The sequence below is a fragment of the Falco peregrinus genome, chromosome 4 (assembly GCF_023634155.1).
Source record: "Falco peregrinus isolate bFalPer1 chromosome 4, bFalPer1.pri, whole genome shotgun sequence".
Taxonomy (NCBI): domain Eukaryota; kingdom Metazoa; phylum Chordata; class Aves; order Falconiformes; family Falconidae; genus Falco; species Falco peregrinus.
This window is the reverse complement of record NC_073724.1, coordinates 55,961,833-55,980,926: the sequence shown is the minus strand read 5'-3', so window position 1 is coordinate 55,980,926 and position 19,094 is coordinate 55,961,833. Positions and strand designations below refer to the sequence as shown.

The 19,094-nt window shown below is 39.7% G+C and overlaps 1 protein-coding gene across 2 annotated transcripts; it reads right to left on the bottom strand.

Annotated features, from left to right (window-relative positions):
- Nucleotides 1-5,566: 5,566 nt before the first annotated feature.
- Nucleotides 5,567-13,192, bottom strand: SULT1C4 (sulfotransferase family 1C member 4). Of its 2 annotated transcripts, none has more exons than XM_005228654.3 (8): nucleotides 13,047-13,192; nucleotides 11,907-12,084; nucleotides 10,119-10,256; nucleotides 8,754-8,851; nucleotides 8,304-8,430; nucleotides 6,645-6,739; nucleotides 6,253-6,433; nucleotides 5,567-6,105 (listed from the first exon to the last, which is right to left on the bottom strand). In XM_005228654.3, the coding sequence occupies exons 1-8, from the start codon at nucleotides 13,059-13,061 to the stop codon at nucleotides 5,993-5,995; spliced, it is 945 nt and encodes a 314-aa protein (XP_005228711.2). In that variant the 5' UTR covers nucleotides 13,062-13,192; the 3' UTR covers nucleotides 5,567-5,992. The 2 variants fall into 2 exon arrangements, with proteins under 2 accessions (XP_005228711.2, XP_055658792.1); XM_055802817.1 differs by lacking the exon at nucleotides 13,047-13,192 and adding an exon at nucleotides 12,562-12,653.
- Between the last annotated feature and the right edge of the window lie 5,902 nt (nucleotides 13,193-19,094).

Sequence of the window (19,094 nt, the reverse complement as noted above, 5' to 3'; positions counted from 1 at the left end):
CAAGAAGCTGTTTTCCGTTACTTCTGTTATTACACTTTTCAGAAGCCCCACAGGGAACTGAACAGATTGATTCTTTCTTTCCCCATCCACTTTGTGAGATATTGAGCTGGGTACCTATGCCTGTGCTGCCATGGTCTAACGTGGGTTTCACACAGCTTCACAAAGAGCCTTTCTAGATATAGTCCTTCTAAAACCATCCTTCAGCAAAGGGTTTTGACCCTAAACTGCACTATACTGCAGGGCTCTGTCCTTCCAGGTCAGTCTCCAACTAAAGTTGGGCATTTGGGGAGGACGCTGCAGGAAAGCTTACCTTCTCTTTGGGAAAACCCCAGAGGAAAAAAAAAAAATGTTTCATGTGAATTTGTTTCTTCAGTGTATACTCAGAAAATAGGTATTAGGATCCAACTCTTGGGTCATCTCATGGCTTAGACTATAAGGAAACTTATTTTGGAGATTTTCAGATGGGTTTGTACTGAAGACAATGAAGCACTGGCTCACTCATTGCAGGCTTTCTGAAACAGATTCTGGCTAGGGAGCACTCAGCCATGCCCCCTCCCCGAGCTCCCTGCTCTTGTGAGAGAGGTATTTGACAGGGACAGGCAAATTCTCCCCTCCCACCCAGGTCCATTTGGTGCAACAGAATTTAGGTATGCTTTACAGCTGAGACTGTCACGACAGTCTGTCATTCTGGTCCTAAATTGCAACAGCAGTTGAGGCATCCTGGTTAGGGAATGGTAGAAGAATGTAAGAAGTTTCTAGTATAACTAGAAGAAAAAAGACTGATGATTTTGATTGTTTCAGTTACAATAAAGTAAGTTGCTCCTCATTTTGTGGGAAAAATTGTCAATTTGTACTGGCAATAGTCTTACATAATTTTCATAAACAGTTTGTGAATTGTATGTCTTACCTATCCAGAAGGAGCCAGTAAGTTGATACATATTGCATTCAGCTACTTTGAGACAAATGAGAAAACCAACCATAATTTATATGCTTCATATATTCTATGATTTCATTATCTTTGTAAAAGATAATTAGTTCATCTTTTTAAATAGTATTGTTTATGTAAAACAAGTGACAAGACGTTTACGAGATGTGTTGGGGCAGAGCATAACAAACTTTAAATTCCATTGAAAAGCCAAGTCCTACAGGGCTGTGATTAGCCCTTACATCAAGGCAGGGTACAAATGCTTGTTCACTATCATTGGAATTACTAGACTTCAAAGAATTTTCTGAAGAGCAAAGAATGAGAAAATTACTGTAATTTTGCAACTGAGGAATGTGTTTCCAGCATATAAGAGCTGATACTTTAAATACTTGGCACTGCAGAATCTGCCTTTCCAACAGGTTCTGAGGATCAGAGACTTTTACTTACGAGCCACGCTGGGCCAGTCAGCATTCTTGCTTTGAGCTACTTTTATGGCTTTTCTACATGTGAAATTAGTATAAAGGAAAGCGGGGTATGAATTTACAGTATGTTAACTATTCTTCTTTGTTTGGAAGCTTAAAGCCCTGTGCAAATGAACTGTAAATTATTTGGCTGACTATGGCCATTATGTTGGGTTGGATTCAGGTTCAGTAGGTTCCTGCAGAAGTGGAATGGGAGAGGCTACAGGTACGGTGAAAGAGTTAAGGAAGTGTAAAAGGGGAGGTTAATCTGAATGAGTAAATTAGATGCAAGGGCGGTATTGTTCTTTGTATTTATCTTGATACTGCTTTGTACGTGAAGGATTTGCTTAGGTATTAGAAAAGAAATTCTACTTGTAGTCCTTAATTCTCTTCTTAAATTGTAATAGGAAACAGAGGTGAGAAGTTTGGTGTTCTGTTACTCATCTGCAAAGCCCACCAAGCCTGCTGAAATATTAGTGTGAAAATGAAACAAGGAAGCTAACGTTTTGTTTGAACACTTAGGGCTGGGTCTGAGTATAAGACTGTTCCATTGTTGACAGAACATGAAAGCCCACTTAATCACACACAGAGATAATAGCAAATATGGATAAGGGAGGGTTGCTGGTACAATAACAAGTTACTGTCAATCAAGAGGCCAAATTTTAACAACAAAGTTACCTAAGAATCTACCTATACCTATATTGCCTGTACCAAGGCAGGACCTGGTGTGTCTTGCTTTTGACATAATCCCTCTGTCTCCATGGTCGTGGTAGATGGCTCTAATTCAACTGTGAGCCTTCACACAGTCCTAAAGCCAGTCTGAGCTCCCACTGCTGATAAATACTGACTGCCCTTGCAGCAGACCATGCCAAAGCCCTTCTGCAAAATAATCTATGAGTAATTTGCCTCTTCAGCATTAACCATGGGACACTGCTGCATGACAACATTCCTGACCCACCTACGCAGTGTCAAACTTTGTGCTTGTTCTGGAGGGTGGGCAGAGCCTTGTTATCCAGCCTAAGCCTATGGCTTTGGGTCTGGCAGCAGTTTGGTTGCATCCTGTGAGTATGAAGGGCTTAACTTTCTCAGTGTGCCTCTAGGCTCACCTGCAGCCTATACTAAGATGGGGCTTGCATCACTCGTTGAGGACGTTAGGGAAATAGAAGCTTCAGTCCAGGTTTAAACTATAATCTTAATGCACCTCTGGGAAATGCCAGAATTAATAATTAACCTTGTTGTAAAGATAAGGCTCCTTGTGAACTTGTTGACATAAACCATTATAAAAAACATATGGAATAGGATACCCATATCCTATATGGACAGGACAAATTAAATAAAAACTACTTCCTGTCCATGATTTATCTCCTGACTGGGTAAACATGCCAAGCATGAAGCAGATAATCTACCATAAAATCAGTAGAAAGGAAAGCAGTGTCCCTCTGTCTTTGACTGCTAACTAAGAAGATAGAACAGCTCCCTTCTCTGGCTCTTTCTTCAATCCTTTGAAGCTTGGTGCTTCTTCCATTCTGTTTTGTAAATGGTTGCATTGCTATCAACAGTCACACTGAATGGTGATCATGACTACCTTAGAATTAACACAGCAGTTCCCATTAAAAAGTCTGTATCAAAGCAGGAATCTTCAGTCATTCCTGGGGGGTGGTGGTGGTGGTGTGTTTTGGTAGTTGTTAATGCAGAGCTACAAAACAGAATCATGTGAACGTTAACATGTATTAATCAACATTGATTTTCAAATGTTTGTTAGAGACAAATAACAAGGTTTTCCCAATATCAAAACTCTTCAGGTATACTTTCTTATAAAAGAAGGAGCAAGCAGCATTGAAGAAATTACTGTGGAATTGCATTAGCTAAACTGACACAAGTCCTTTTTAACTGACATAGAAGTTGCATCTGGTTAGTGAAATCATGCATCTAGGTAACTGGATGAAAAAAAGCTTAAGTGTATATTCAGGACATATGTCTAATATAGTTCTATATGGAGCTCTATCACCATAGTAAACAGAGTCGCTTGTTGCACCAGAAGCTTGACAATAATTTAAGGTGACTTGAAATAATTTTGTTCAACACATGCAATCTCCTTCTGCAAGTGCTCACTGATTTACAGTATCTTATGTAAAAATAAACCTCTTACCAACTTATGTCAAAATTAGTGAACAATCTCTGCATACAGACACATAATTTAAAGCTCTGTACAAAACAACTGACAAACCTAAAGATATTTAAGTTAAAGGTGCTTTAGCTGTAGGCACCCTCCAGTCATCTACCCAGAAGCATATGCACATCTCTATAGACATAGTGTCACAATAGACACCAAACCACAGTAGCGTCCAGGCCCATTGGGGGATGCACAGCCTATTAACCCCTTTCCCAAACTTTCCTGGTAACTACAGATCCAATCATTTTCCCTGGTAACAATTCACTGTTCCCTATGCCTTTACACTGGTACAATTAATAACATTTTGCAAATTATGGCTGAATGTACAGCTTAATCTCTCTCAGCTATGGTGGCTTGACAAAGCATAAAAAGCAGAAACATCCCACTTTTCTATCTCTCTGCCAACTATATTTTATGATAAAGTTAAAATTTCTGTCTGTGAATATATATAAGGATAACATCAATAGGATAAGAAAAGCCAGTTTTTATGTAGCCACCCACGCAGTGTTTGTTTCCCTCTTTTTTTTTCCTGGGACTGTACTCTGACCTGTCTAACTTCTTACCTGTTTTTCAGAGCAGCTGAATTGCAGCTGGGTGAAGAGTTACTTAAGGAAGCTAGAGCAAAGGTGACTTTGCCAGTGTGATACAAGCCCCTTATTATATGGTGCCTCTATCCTTGCAGTGGCTGTGCAGCTCCCTGTCAGACCAGGCTTCAGTCACTGTCAGCATTTTGCACTTCTGATAGATTCAGAGATTTCAAAGGAGGAACAAATAGGTCATCTGTGTGACCTTTTGTACAGCACCACTCATAAAATGTCACCAAGCTCCGAGTTAAGCACATTTTCCATTTACTGATGGCTCTTATGACACTGAATGAGGATTAGATTGACAAACTGAGCTAACTCATGTGGCTTCATGAAGCAATCCGAGAGAATGGAAATATGTCAGCAGGCAATGCTTCTTCCTCATACTGGCAATAGTAAGATAGCAAGTCAAGTTAATCATAAACAATAAACAAACAAGTAGCAAAAAGCTCCCCAGGCTGATATTTAGCCTTGCTGCAATCAACAGCAGTGCCTCTGCCAGATTAATATTGCTGCTTTTTAGAGAACTGAATTAGTTTTAGATATTTGGATTAAATAGGTAGCCTGAAATGGACTGTGTGTGTTGACAGCTGCTCTTATTACTAAACCCGTGGAACTCTCCACAGGCCAAAGAGAAAATACCCCCAGAAAACATCTGTGTTAAACTAAAGTAGACTAAACGAGACTGAGACAGTATTTTCCTCCAGCTTCTGTAGTCTATGTTGTTTTCCCTCTGACATTCAGAGTGCAAACCCAGTTAAGCAGGAACTCATTGGGGCCTTTTTGTGCACCAGGCTCAGTGGTGGCACTTTAAAATCAAAAGTGGATTGGTAACAGTTGTGTATAATTAAATGGGCTAAGAATTGCTTCAGTTAATTTTCCACAAACTCAAAGCATGGCTATAGTGCTGGTACTAATACTAAAGCAGAACTGGTCTTTTTTTGATAATATGGACCAGGCTCTGTGGCAACTAAGAGACCTCAATGGGATGTTTGTATGTTTGGTTAGCAAGGGAAGAGTGTAGAAAAGGAAGAGGTAATAACATGGTACATCTGATGAAGACTTTTGCAATGGTGGAGAAGAGGGAGGCAGTACATGCAGCACTGACTCTTGACGTGGTTCATACCAGCTTTCAGAATTCGCCAAATGTTAACAGAAGATTACGCTGTCCATTTCAAAAGGCAATAATAAGGTAAGCTTCTTCTCTTGATGCAGTAGGGACTACTGCCTCCACAGCTGGATTGCAGATAAAATTTGCTAAAGGGCTCCATGGAGGCATTTATCAAAGGAATTAATGGGTGTTTGGTGGTTTTGGAAATGTTGCCTTCATCTCAACGGCATCTATGACATCCCGCTTAAAACAAGAAAAAAAGAAAATTATTCTACTTTGTACACTTCTGTTGCTCTGTTTATACTGACCACCTTTAAACTTGTTTATTGTTGTTTATTGTTAAATGTTCATTTAATGTGTGAATAGCACATAATGCCCACATCTGTTACTGGGAAAAAAGGTGTTAAAAGAGTGTATCAGTTACAGGTTAGTTTGAAAATGCCAGCAATATCAACTGCAGTTTTACAAAGACAAAAACTCAAGGCATGACTGCAATATTTTTGTTGATGTTGAACTTTACTGTGGGAGGCATGAATAAGAAGTATCCAGAAGGATTATTTTCTTCAGGGAGACCCAAATGTCCCCATAATTTGGGTGCTCTCACAATAATGAAAAATCAATGGTGTGTTGAAGAGAGATGTTGAAACTTTAGAGACATGGGCATTTTGTGAAGGAAAAGCAAAATATATAAAATGGAAAAAGCTGAAGATGACAGAGGATAATTCCCATTGCTAATAATCACACTTCCGTGCGAAAAACAAGAGAGGTATCAGCCATTTTCTTCTTATAATCTTCATCAAATTTCTCATTCTGTGCCACAGTGAAATAATTCTTCCAGTCCCCGACAACCCCTAAGAAACAGCAAAGCAAAAAGAGAGAGATTAATTTGCCAGTATTTCCTGAAGCCCGCTAGCCATGACTCACTAAATACTTGTACTTCAAGCTTATTTCAAAGCAGAATGACAACCAGGAAGACAGAGGTGATGCCAGTAACAAACCTTTTCTCATGAATGGGGAAACAGAGTGATCCATTATTCCCTGAAACTCTTTGGTGTAGTTTGTCATGGGATTTTCCTTCATTATCTCAAATGAGGTGTAATGGAGTATCTTGTTTAGAACCTCCTCATTCACGTCCTTCTCCAGAAACTTCAGAATCTTCTGAATTTCTTGCTTTGGATTCTGCAGAGAGAATAATGGGTTAAAATACAGAGCCAGGAAAAGCAAAGAAATCAAACGTAGTATTAAAGTTGCAGTTGCTAGGGTGAGAAGATCAGATTATTGGAAGATTTACTGATACAGATGGCATTGTAATAGAAGTCTGTTGATTGTAGGTAGTACCTACTGAACGTCCAGATTTCACAGCTTTATAAACATACATTCAGCCTTTTACCTCCTTCATATCTTCATAGAAGAGGTAGAGAATACGGTGCTTATCTTTTGCCTTCCACCATCCTTTTACATGGTCATACCAGGAACCCCAGAGCACTGAAAAAGGAGTAACAGCAGCAGCAGCTATAAATGCCCAAACTGTCTTTAGGTACCTGTGGCACTCATGTTTCCTTCATAACCAGTGTCTCAGCATTTCCCAGCTGCGTACTGCGGCCTTGACTGCTGTGCTCTGTGCTTACCACAGTAGTCACGCTATTAATGCCTCAGGTGTATGGATGCTTAGAGAGGATTTATGTGTAACTGTAGGGGGCAACACATGCAGGTGCTTACACTTGAATGAAAATTCAAGGCTGCCTACAGTCGATGGAAAGAAATAGATGTTTACAGAGTGATTCATCTGATCAGCTGAACAAGACTGGGCTTAATTGGCCCTACTTTGAGCCAATTTTGGCTCAGATTTTACTTTTGGACCAGACAGACACCAAAGGTCCCTTCCAACTTGCATTATTTTGTGATTCTGACTGGCTTAAATATTTGGTATACTGTCAGAAGTACCTGTTTCTCTCCAGCATGTATCAATATGACTACCGTGGATAGAGTAAGCTATGTTCTAGATGTCTGCGCTGGGACAGATGGCTCCCAAGCCAAGCTGGTCAAACACAAGACACAAGGTCTCCTTTAGACTTGAGAGTCTCATGATGGTCCAGACAGTGGTGTTTCTAGGCCTACATGGTGGCAAAAATATTAAGGACCTATGGAATCTACTGACCTGAATTGCGAACTGCTATTCACCTGAACAGGTTTTCTTGTTGTGCCAGGGGAGGTTTAGATTGGATATGAGGAAAAATATCTTCACTGAAAGGGTGGTCAAGCATTGGAACAGGCTGCCCAGGGAAGTGGTGGAATGGCCATCCCTGGAAGTGCTTAAAAAACGTGTAGGTGTGGTGCTTGGGGACATGGTTTAGTGGTGGACTTGGCAGTCCTGGGTTAACAGTTGAGCTTCATGAACTTAAAGGTCTTTTTCCAACCTTAATGATTATATGGTCCTGTGATTCTATGATTGTATGATTCTTGGATATAGGTACCTCTTTCAGAAAGGGAAGAATCAGCTTCTAGGCTTGCTTGTCTTCAGATAACTGGCTTTGCTCATATGCCTGATTTTTAGATAGATGTATTTAGGTAAAAGACTCATCTCAAATGCGTGGTGCACTTTTCTACACAAAATTGAACTTTGCTTTCACAGAATCACAGAATGATCAGGGTTGGAAGGGACCTCTGGAGATCATCTCGTCCAGCCCTCTGATTCTTGTGTATCAGTTTAGAGTTAAACCAATTAAACTACTGTTCCTTCCCAACCGGCTTCTTTCAACCTCAGAGAGAAGAGATTAAGCCCCAAAATTGTCGTATGTTTCTGAATGATAACAAAATAAAGACTAGCATTTTTTTTTTCCAAAATGGGAATGTAAAGATAGAATTAATCCTTTAGGTACTAATAAAAAACTGTGAATGAAAATAAATTACTACTGAAGCACCTTCAGTAGATATCCTTCCATAAAGTGTCAGCACTGGATTTCAAACCATAGCTGAAATAACTAGATCAATGGCATGCATTTTTTAAAAATTCACAAAATCTTTTATACAACTAATTGCAGTTCGTCACCTTTTCCGGTCATGAATTTTACCAGGAACTCTTCCCAGGTTCCTGGCTCAGGCATTCCTTTATTCATTCTGTGGAAATGGTAGTACGACACCAGGTTGTCTTTCGCATTTCTTGCCACATAGATTATCTTATTGATATGAAAAGAGAGAGAGAGGAAATAAAAATAACTTAAACATATTTATATAGATTTTGAGCACCTCCTGGAGTTTTCTCTTGGAGCCTGATGACAGAGCCTTAAGAGTTTTTGCTTTGAAGCTGCCATTTTCTGAAATCCAACTCAGGTAACTTAGTCATGACTTCTTCAGTTTCACACAGGCTTTGCACATTAAAGGGAGAAGATCTGGGGAGACCTTTAAGTTTCATAAAGATTCTGGAAACCATATTCAGTCCTGGTTTATGTCACTGTCTTTTCAAGTGGAGTAGAATTGAGTCCTACCTCTCCAGCCTTACCTTACAGTTTTGTTCCCAGAAGGAGGGAGGCACCAGCTGCACAGGGAGATGAGTTTTTATTGTTCGTGGAGAAGGCATGGCTTCAGCTAACTCCAGGCCTGTGGGATGTTTCATTATGAGATGTGACTTGTTCTCTAAATTACATTAGCACTTCTTTGCTATTCTCATATGTCTGACTGACTTTTCAGCAGTTCAACTTGCAATGATCATTCATCTCCAAAGCAATTACATAGCAGTGTAACACATACAACATTGCGTAAGCATTTTCAGTGTTTCTAGAGAAATTATTGCCTATATATTCAAGGAGGAAAGGGGGAACACTGAGTCATATGTTTTTGTTGCTTTCTTGGGTCCATGTCTAACCCCTGCCTTCCAAGAGTTAGTGATGAATACTAATTTAATTTACCCTACCAAAGTTTTTCCTTCGCAACGTTTAGTGATATTTCCCTTCGGAGGTAAGAATTTTTTGCTTCTTTCTAGGATATGAGAATAATGTACTGGCTGACTAGGCTTTCTGGATAGCATGTAAAGAGAAACTAGGCATATGATGGACAGTGGATTTTGAATAGCTATGTGTACATGGGAATACTTGGGAATATCTGGTGATATGTGGAGATGTGTTACCCCTTCCTTCTTCCTTTTTAAACATCTGTCATCACCTCTATCATTTTTTTCTTATCGTCTGTCATCCTCTATCATTTTTTTTGTCTCTCTGTGTCAACACAGTGTAGCTTAGAAGAGAAAAAGTAGCACTTCTGGTGCAGATTTAGTCAAGCTTTTTAGCTTCAAATGTGAAGAGAGTCTGGCTTGAAGATTTGTGTGGCATGAGAGCCCTTACTGGGGGAAGAATCTTTTAGGAAACTGTCTTTGCAAAACCATCAGTCCTGCTGGTTGCCTGAATGCCCCATAGCTTGTTTAGATGACTAGACCCTAGAATTTAACAGCAGTTATTTAAAATAGTAGCAAACCCACTGAAAACATTATTCACCTTTTGGGAATACATCCATGACATAGGTTTCTCTTCCATACAGCCCCTAATCAGAGAATGGCATTCAGTTGCCCCCATGTTGCCATTTTACGCATAACTGCTGCTGGTTTAGGTAACTGTGGAGCATCAGCTTTCAGATGCCACTCCGAAACACCATGGTGTTCAGTAGTGCCTGAATCACATCTACCAGCCTTTAATTGGCTTGAGTAGCACTGGATGTTCATGTTAAAGCAACTGAACTGATCTCTGATACCCAACACAGTGCATAGGTCAGTGACAAAGCATGTGGGACTGTCCCCAGGAAACCTGTGGCATCAGCACCGAGTGCATTTTTTGCTTAATTTTGTCTAAAATACAAACTTATTTATGATATTCACCTGAGTAACGCACAGATGGAGGCTCTTGGATAGACCACTCAAGGAAAGGATGGCGTCTGTAAGTAGTGGCACGTCTACACTTCTCAACATCTCCACTTTGTTGAATCATATCCACTATCTCCTGTGTCCATGTGGTACCTGAAAATGTCAGTGTTTAGACATTTCCCTCAGGGATAGCCAAGAGTTTGTTCTATTTTTTTTCATTTCTCATAGGGAAATGAAAGCCCGAACAATGGACTCCCTGTTAAAGGAGGAAGGAACAGCACAGAAGATGATGGACAAAGTGGAAAGAGAGGATAATGAAGGAAAACCACATAATTAAGAATACAAAAGTAATTCCCAAAGCACAGTTTCAGGGATTCCATTTTAGACAGGATTCTTGCCAACAGAAATAGCCTCCACCCCCACACCAGTAATAAAAAAAGCTCTGGGATAAACTCACTGTTATTTTGAGACTGTGTTATTTGCAGGGAGAAATTAAATTCCCTCCTCCCAATTTTCATATCTCACAAAAATTCAGGTATTTCAACATTTGTTTTCATCCTGAATTTGAATGAAACAATTAAATACCTGAACTTTGAGTGAGTAAAAATTTCATACAGTTTGAAAATAGAAAAAAGTTGCAGTATTTGCAACATTCCCATTTGTAATACTTTAATGAAGGTCGGTACATTTCATTTGCTCGAGCTACTGCAATGTCTTCTAAGAGTTACAGTGTTTTGTCTCTTAGGTTCTTCTTTTCCCTTGTAGTCATGATCACTGGGTTAACCACATCTCCTCTGAGGTACTGTGGCAAGTCAGCTAGAGAACAGGCTAAGGGATAACTTGGAATGTGGCTTGGAAGGGAACTGCCCTTCTTAAGATGTTCGATTTGTGTATCTCTGGCAGATAATGTCAAATGGACTCCTAACTTTCTTTTCAGTTCAATAGCTGAGAGGTTTTAATCCAGACTGGACATAATAATATGGTTTTGCTTTCAGTATACAGGAAGTAAATTAAAAGCTTTCGAGTTTTACAAAAATAATGGGGTTTTATTTGTAATAATGTTTTCCGCTACTGAAAAAAAAATACTTCAAAATTCGTTCTAATTCAAGTAATTATTTTTTTATGATCATTAAATGCTCCAAAACCTGTTCCTGAATCCTCTAAACTATACATGGTTTATTCATCCAGGATTAATATTGGTGCTTGTTATTAATTGTTCTCCTGTATAGAAAATAAAAAGGATCTCATAAAGATGAGAAATAGCAATGAGCTAAGTGGTTAATCACTGAATAAAATACCAGATAACTGAAGTTAATGGTGGGAATTTTATTTTATAGGCTGAAATTATTAAGTGAATGTGGTTATTTCCTTAAAATAATTAGCCCATTTCCAGAAATCAGTACTGGTTTACACACTAAATTACACATTCCCCAAATATGTAATACAATCCGTAGTTTTTCAGTCAGTTTCTATTATTTCTTAGTAATGATGACTTTTTACTAGGCATTGTTAAACCATTACCAGTTGGTGCAAAACTTCTATTGGTGCCATTTATGTATATAATCTAAAACAAAGGAAACATTTAAGCGTAGGTAATTAGACTTCAAGCATTTAAACTTCAGTAATAATAGATGGTTGTTACTTCTGCCAAAGAAGTCACAGGTTACTAGTCTCAGCTGACAGAGCTTCACATCTTTAAAATATATGTCTGGTTTGGGATAAAACAGGTATCAGTCACCACAGGACAATTCCAACAATAAGCATGATCCCAGACTTTCCTATTCTGTTCCTGCCCACACCAACCTGCTTTAGCATAGGTTGCAATGAGCAGATCGTCAGGTCTGGCTTTGAAGCTCCACACTTGGTCCCACGTGCTGCATATTGACTTTGTGAGAGGAATACCTTTCACTTCACCTATCTCAGCCCTGGGTATCGTCTGTTTCAGACTCAAATCTTCCATTTTGTCCAGGGCCATCGAGCACTGCATGAAGAAAGAAAGTCTTGGAATTAACATAGTTACTCTGAAAAATACCTCCATTTACTCATCCATTCTTCAGGTCTCTTTTATTCACTGAAGTTCATGTCCTCTGATTTCTTTGGCTGTGATTCAGCCTACCTAGAACCATGCATAGGCTCCTTAAAACTGGATATGATTTTCAGAAATGCTTGGTATATTGCTGGTGGTGGTTCTCAACATCTCTAAAAATCACTCTGTTTACTTAGATACAAAAAGAAAAAAAAAGCGCCATTATTCCCATCTTTAAATATTTTACCAAACATATTTATGTAAAATTCTCACTAAGTATGTGGCTTTTGAAAGATAAGAAAAAGTAATCAGTGGTGTGATTCAAAAGAAGGCAGAGTGTAACAGCTCCCACTAAAGTCAGTATACAGGACCCAATCCTTCCTTCTTCAAGAAAGTAAACAGCTGCTAACATCCTTTGGGCCTTATACTCACAAAAATATTTGCAGAGCTCTTCTGTGTTTTGTTCCTGCAGCTTTTCGCTCTTAGAGCACTTTGCTGTATGCTGAGATTTGTTGCAGATAAATAATCTGAACTAGACAGATCATTAACTAAAGGTTGTTAGACTTTCAATCAATCTAGTTACATCTACTGCCTATTATACAGTTTTACAGTAACTAGTTAATGATTTCTGGATTTCTCTCAAGGAGGCCGCTTAGCCATAACTTTCAGAGTTCCAGAATCTGGACAGAGGAAAGTTCTGCTTAAAGGGAGGCTAGAAAAATAATCTCAATTTAAAATATCAGACAGCAAAAAGACATTTCAGTCCCAACAGCAAACATTGCCAAGGTATTTCCTTTCATTTCGTTGTTTGCTCACACCCGATTTCCCACAGATTCAGTTGAGCAAAGCGAGAGGTTAGGTTTGTAGCTGGGCAGTGACCCAGGAAATTTTAAAAAAAGAAGGAAAAAGGAATTTACCAGAGAATTTTTCATGCTTGAATGTCTTCGATCCTTGGCTGTATTGATGACTGTGCAGCCACTTCTATCTTCAGGCAGGAGTAGGGTGAAAGCCTGTGTGCAGTTTCTGTTCCTCCTATGAGTATGAGGGAGAGTGAAGGAGGAGGTGCTGTGGCAGCCAACCACTGAAGAGCTTTTCTGGCTTCCTTTGTGAATTCTTTTTTAATCTTGTGAAGGAAAAATACTTTGAATTCTCATCTAAAGTATGATTCTTTACTGGCATCAACATTTAATGTTGGTCAGTAGTTCCAGCAAGATTATTTTAACTTCTCTGTCATTGTCAACAATCTTGGAATAATTAATTTTCCTCCTAATATCTAATCTAAATCACAAAATAGTTTATGATTTGTTAATAATTAAGTTCAATGAGAATGAATGAATTAAAAGTCACTTGTTTTCATTTTCATCATGTACTGCACTATGCTCATTTAATAGATATTTAAGGGTCTGTTTCATTGCTGGGGTCAACCATTTATGTTTTACAGCACTTTCTAGACAGGTTCACTTCTTAACTAGCTTGGCATTAAGAGGTTAGGGATCACTGCATGTTTGGTAATGTTCTTTTATAAGATTTAAGTCTCTGCCTATCTTTATATGAGATACTGGGAGAGATAATAACATGCCCCAGACTAGCCACAAACAGCATAGTAACATTGGCTGCCAAAAGTAAACCAATGACACTTTTATATCTAGTTTTCAGCTGTTGCAGTCATCCTGAAATGTTTGATTACATCAGGAAAAGCTGTTGTTGAGCAAAAAGTAGGTCACTGCAGCTGAACTCAAGCAAGTTTGAATGGATTGCGTTCATAAGGGAAAATTATTTTGAAACAGCGTTTGCTATCAGGCGTTGCTTCTGCATTCCATTGAAAGCATGCAAGCACTGTGAATTCTGAAGGTCCTTTTTGGTCATGCGTTGGATGGTCTGGCAACATTTGTATCTAAAATGACTTTTGGCTATGTAATTTTTTAAAGACGTTTCATGTGTCCTAATCAAGTGAGCGTGCAGCCATCCTTGCAGTAATCCTACCCTTGTATGGAGAGTTAGCCAGCATGACCAGTAGAGTCTAGAAGTGATTCAGCTGACCAAATGTGCGCTGACTTGCTCTGCATTCTGTGAACTGTATGGATTTGCTCTCAGTTGACTGTAGAAGGAGAATAGGTATCCAGCTTGCAAAGGCTTCTGTGTATTTTAAGGGACAGGTGGGAGGTACGGATGTTCTGCCCCAGGGGAGAGGGGGGAAGGGAGAGTGAGCCACTGCGGGGCTCTTCTGGATCTCTGTAAGAAAAGCCTGACAACAAATGGCTTAATAAAGCAACTGTTCTGATAAGACAGAATAAGAAGAGGAATATAGATAGTGAGTAAATCTTATGTCCCTTCAGATGCTGGGAACCTTGTGCTTGTGCAGCATCAGATGGAGCCCAGGTGGATTTTTCCCAGGGCAGGCTAAGCAGGTCCTGTCTGTGGAGAGAAGCTCCTCCTGCTTGGCCATTCAAGTTATTGTATAATTTTCTTGCAATAAAGCAATTCTATTCCTGAAGGACATTTCACAGGAGGACTTCTTGTTGTCCTTGCATACAAAGGCCAGGCCAGCCAGGAGACATGATCACTGGGACCAAGTGGGAGCAGCCGAGCACAGGATAAACTATGCAGCACAGGCTGCACGTACTCAACATTAGCCGTGCTGCAGATCTCTGAGTCCTGGATGTACAGTGGTGTCCCGGTCAGCATTGCCACCTCCCGCCCCTTGATCTGCATGCAGGCCATGACTTCCCTGTCACAACTCACAGCAGACAGGTAGTGGGTCCCTGTTGAGGGACTGTGGGAGTCAGTGAATTGATTCAGCATTCCTTGTATGATTTCAGGAAAAGTTTCCAAATAATCAGGAAACAAACCAAGAAACCAAGAAGACTGCTTGATTTGCTTTAAGCCAACCACTTGTTCTTTTTCTGGCTTTGACACTAGGTTTTTCTTCTGAAGGCTGGCAACACTAGAACTAACAAATAACACAAAACAAGCAGAGAATATATGGTTAAGGAATAATATTTCTTCCTTGGTTTTCTTTTTTTTTTTTTTAATGTGACCATTACCTTCAACTTCAGTCATGGGAGGATTTGCCATTTTCCTTTCTGTATTGGCCTGTGCAGATTCTGCTTCTCCTCACACCTGCACTTGCCAGTTGGTTTGTTGGTTTGAAATGGTATTCACCCCCCCTTCAGTTATGCAACCATCCTGATAATGCAGTAATCCCCCAAGCACATCAGATGATATATCGCGAAAAAGGGAAACCTAAGAGCTGCTGATTCAGTGGCTCCCTTTTATTACAGTTGTGAATCTGAGTAGTACTGTGCCAGATAAGATGGAGTGAGGTCAAAACCCACTGCCTGTAGCTTTAAAACTGCTTTCAAAGTAGGCAACGGGTGATGGATTTCTCCTGTTGTGAAATAAGGAGGTGAGGGTTGAACAGCCCAGCCCAGGGACTTGGATTTCTGGTCTGGGATCAGGGTTTATTGGGCCACTCTAGAAGACGATGGGGCACTCTCTGCAAAGAGCTTCCTCTAGGTTTCCATTCACCTTTTCCTAAATGCAAACTGATGGCAGATGTTTCTTCATGTAAAACCCAGTGTGTATATTTTATTTTATTTTAGCTTGGCTGAAAACAGTTAGAAATTTAGCTGGAATGGAAAGCTACAGGCCACTCAACAGAAATAATAATGGGCAGAGACTGCTGGGTGCTCACAGCATGGAGACAAATGACTGCGAGTCAGGAATATGTTTATTTGTTCTTGGAAGTATCCTTGCTGTATAGCGTTATGTGTTAGGGTAGTTAGTGCTGGGTTTCATAGTCACTGTGATTTGTGAAACCTGCATCTCGTCAGCAAAGGAAGTACAAAGGAAGAGTAGAGGAACCTTTATCTTACTTTTGTCCTCATCTTCCATTCGTAAATCTACACATGGTAAGCCAACAATTTTTCATTTATCATTTAGTTCCAGGTAAAATTCTCTTTTTTAGCACACAACAGTTTATAACAGCAGCAGAGAGGTTCAGGAATATTATTGCCCAAGGTAACCAAGTTGCTGGGGTGACTGCTCAGAGTGGTGGCTCTGGCCTGGCCTGGGCTGGACAGCCTCCTCTTCTGGTCCGTGCAGGATACAGCTTCCATTTGGCATGGTGTCACCACAGTTGTTTCGGGGATAAGGGCATGCTTGTACTATGTACTTACATACTTTTATTCAGTGGTGTAGCTTTATTACCAGTTCTAATTCTTCCTTGGTGGGAACTGAAAACACAGGTGTGTGTCCTGAGGGCCCCTCAGGGATTTGGTGGATTCAGGACCCCATTAATACCTGTTGCTGCTACGCTTCATGGCTATCCATGCCCACACTTTGCTGTTCTTGACGTTAATATGACTACTTATATGAGTGAGCAGAGATACTCAAATGTTAGTGACTAGAACATCTGAAGGGAGTTAAGCAAAAGTAAACAGCACTACAATGGAGTCAAAACTAGAAGAAAATGTATTAGCAAAGAATACAATATTAGAGTTTATGATTCATGTTGTATCTGAAAGGAATACTTGTATATCTAATCAGTGAACAAAAAGTAAATGTTCTTGTTGAGTTTGTACAACAATAAACCTGAATTAAACCTATTCAGGCTCAAAAATGCAAATATGCCACGTTTCCCATCAGAAAGAAAATAAAAAAATAATATTTAAAACCCCATCGTAGTACTGTGTTCAGCTCTGGGGCCCCCAACATAAGGACATGGACCTGTTGGACCAAGTCCAGAGGAGATCCCTAAAGATGACCGGAGGGCTGGAGCACCTCTCCTATGAAGCCAGGCTGAGAGGGTTGGGGTTGTTCAGCCTGGGGAAGAGAAGGTTCCGGGGAGACCTTACAGCAGCCTGCCAGTACCTAAAGGGGGCCTACAGGAAAGCTGGAGCAGGACTCTTTGAAAGGACAGGTAGTGATAGGACAAAGGGGAATGGCTTTAAATTGAAAGAGGGTAGATTTAGACTAGATATCAGGAAGAAATTCTTCACTGTAGGGGTGGTGAGACTCTGGCACAGGTTGCCCAGAGAAGCTGTGGATGCCCCATCCCTGGCAGTGCTGAAGGCCAGGCTGGATGGGGCTTTGAGCAACCTGGTCTAGTGGAAGGTGTCCCTGCCATGGCAGGATGGTTGGAACTGGATGATCTTCAAGGTCCCTTCCAGCCCAAAACCTTCTGTGATTCTATGATTCTATGAATAAAGACGCAGTTTTCTTCTGTTAGCCCTCCAGATTCTGGAGTCGGGTGTATGCTGGATTTTTTTCTGTTTTTCAGGTGAGATCTTCTTTAAAATCTCTTCTTTCATTCCTATTAAATATATCAGTTTTAAGTTTTCTAGCTTAAAAAAAATGCAAAGGGAATATCTAAGAAATAAAGTATGTTTCCCATTACGATGTGATGCTTTCATTTTTAAAAAAATTACTAGAACATTTCTTACTGAAGATGTCTGCAACCAGATCTCTTCCAAAAGGTTCTATTTCATTAACTAATGGAAAGTCCTAACATTTCTACATTAGTTTGTTTTTTTTTTTACTTGCCCCGCGATGAGTGTTTCAGGGGTAATTTTCATGTAGAGAAAGAACATTTGAAAGAATGTGAGTAACTGAAAAAACTCACTGAATGTATTACATCAGATTTTAAAACCATCTGAAAGAAATGTCTTGAACAAGAAATCTCTCAGGCTAGTGGACATGAATAATACTCAAGCTATTTAAAGGCAGAGGAGGCTGCTTTTAATCTAAATTTTTTTGAATTTTTTTGAATATTTTTGCATTTAAAATTTAATCAAGAAACACAGCAGGACTTTCAAATCATGTTAGAAAAAGTGTGTTTTCTTTTGTTATTTGCACGGTATCAGACCTGAAGTGGGATGAAGGCTACAAATCCTACATCAGAATCAAGCACTATAATACAGTTTTAAGTCTCATTTTTGTCAGATCTTCCCTATATTCAGTTGTCTGTATGATCTAGGGTACTATGTCTTATACACTAAAATCTATACTAAAATCTATGGCTGATACATTTGAGTGAAAAAAATTTTGTCCTTGTTTTGCTTAGTGTTTATATTACATTTCTCTAACACTCTAGTCTCCCTCTGCTGGACAAAACACACTCTTTATTCCCAAAGATGTTAAAAAGATTTAACATTACCTTGAAAGCTACTGAAATCTTTAGATACTAACCTGTATTCCTCATTCAGAAAAATGCATACTCCAGAGAAACTAGAGTGGTCTGGACAGGCCCAAGTTTCACTTTCAGCCTTCTTGATCTTTAAAAGCTGGTTGTCTATGTTTCTTTCTTGGTGACTTGAGTTAAACTGACCTGACTATCAGTCGATGAGCATGCTTAGGCAATGAAAACTTTTGGTATTGTGGGACACATCTAGAGTTAAACACAGACAAGTCCTGTCGCAGACTCCTGGCTGTCACAGCCCATATGTTGTCAAGGGCAATCCTACAGGTATATCTGTAAAATAGGAACAGTACTACCAATCTTGTTATGGTTGTTTAGTGAATGTCTGGGTTGCAGCCAGATACAGTTGAGATAATAATCACAGATATATTTATATAATAGCAAAATAAATACTAAGGGGAAATATTAAGTGTAAACACAGAATGAAAAGTCCAGGACATTTAAGCACAATACCTAAGTGCTGTCCCTGTCAGTAAAGCACTCGTGTCCCACTGCCATCACACTCCAGAAATGTCTTTGCTTTAAGTATCCTCTCTCCAGCACAGTTTCCTGCTAGAGGAAGTGTTGGAGCCCACGGTGTGTATAACCGACCAGCTCTGCGTGTGTTGGGGTCACAGTCATATTAATATACGATCTTGTTATTGTGGGCGTGCATAGTTAGGTGATAAAGTTTAATTGGAATCCTGCAGCTTTTCCCAAATACTTTTCCCAAGAAAATATGCTTATGAAATGCTGTAGTGTCACCCTGTCAGTGGCACTACATGCT

Coding starts and splice junctions, on each gene's coding strand:
- SULT1C4 (XM_005228654.3), bottom strand. Junction 8,431..8,753: donor TCTGGGAACAAAACTGTAAG/GTAAGGCTGGAG, acceptor CATATCAATAAG/ATAATCTATGTGGCAAGAAA. Junction 6,434..6,644: donor TCTATGAAGATATGAAGGAG/GTAAAAGGCTGA, acceptor TTCTCTCTGCAG/AATCCAAAGCAAGAAATTCA.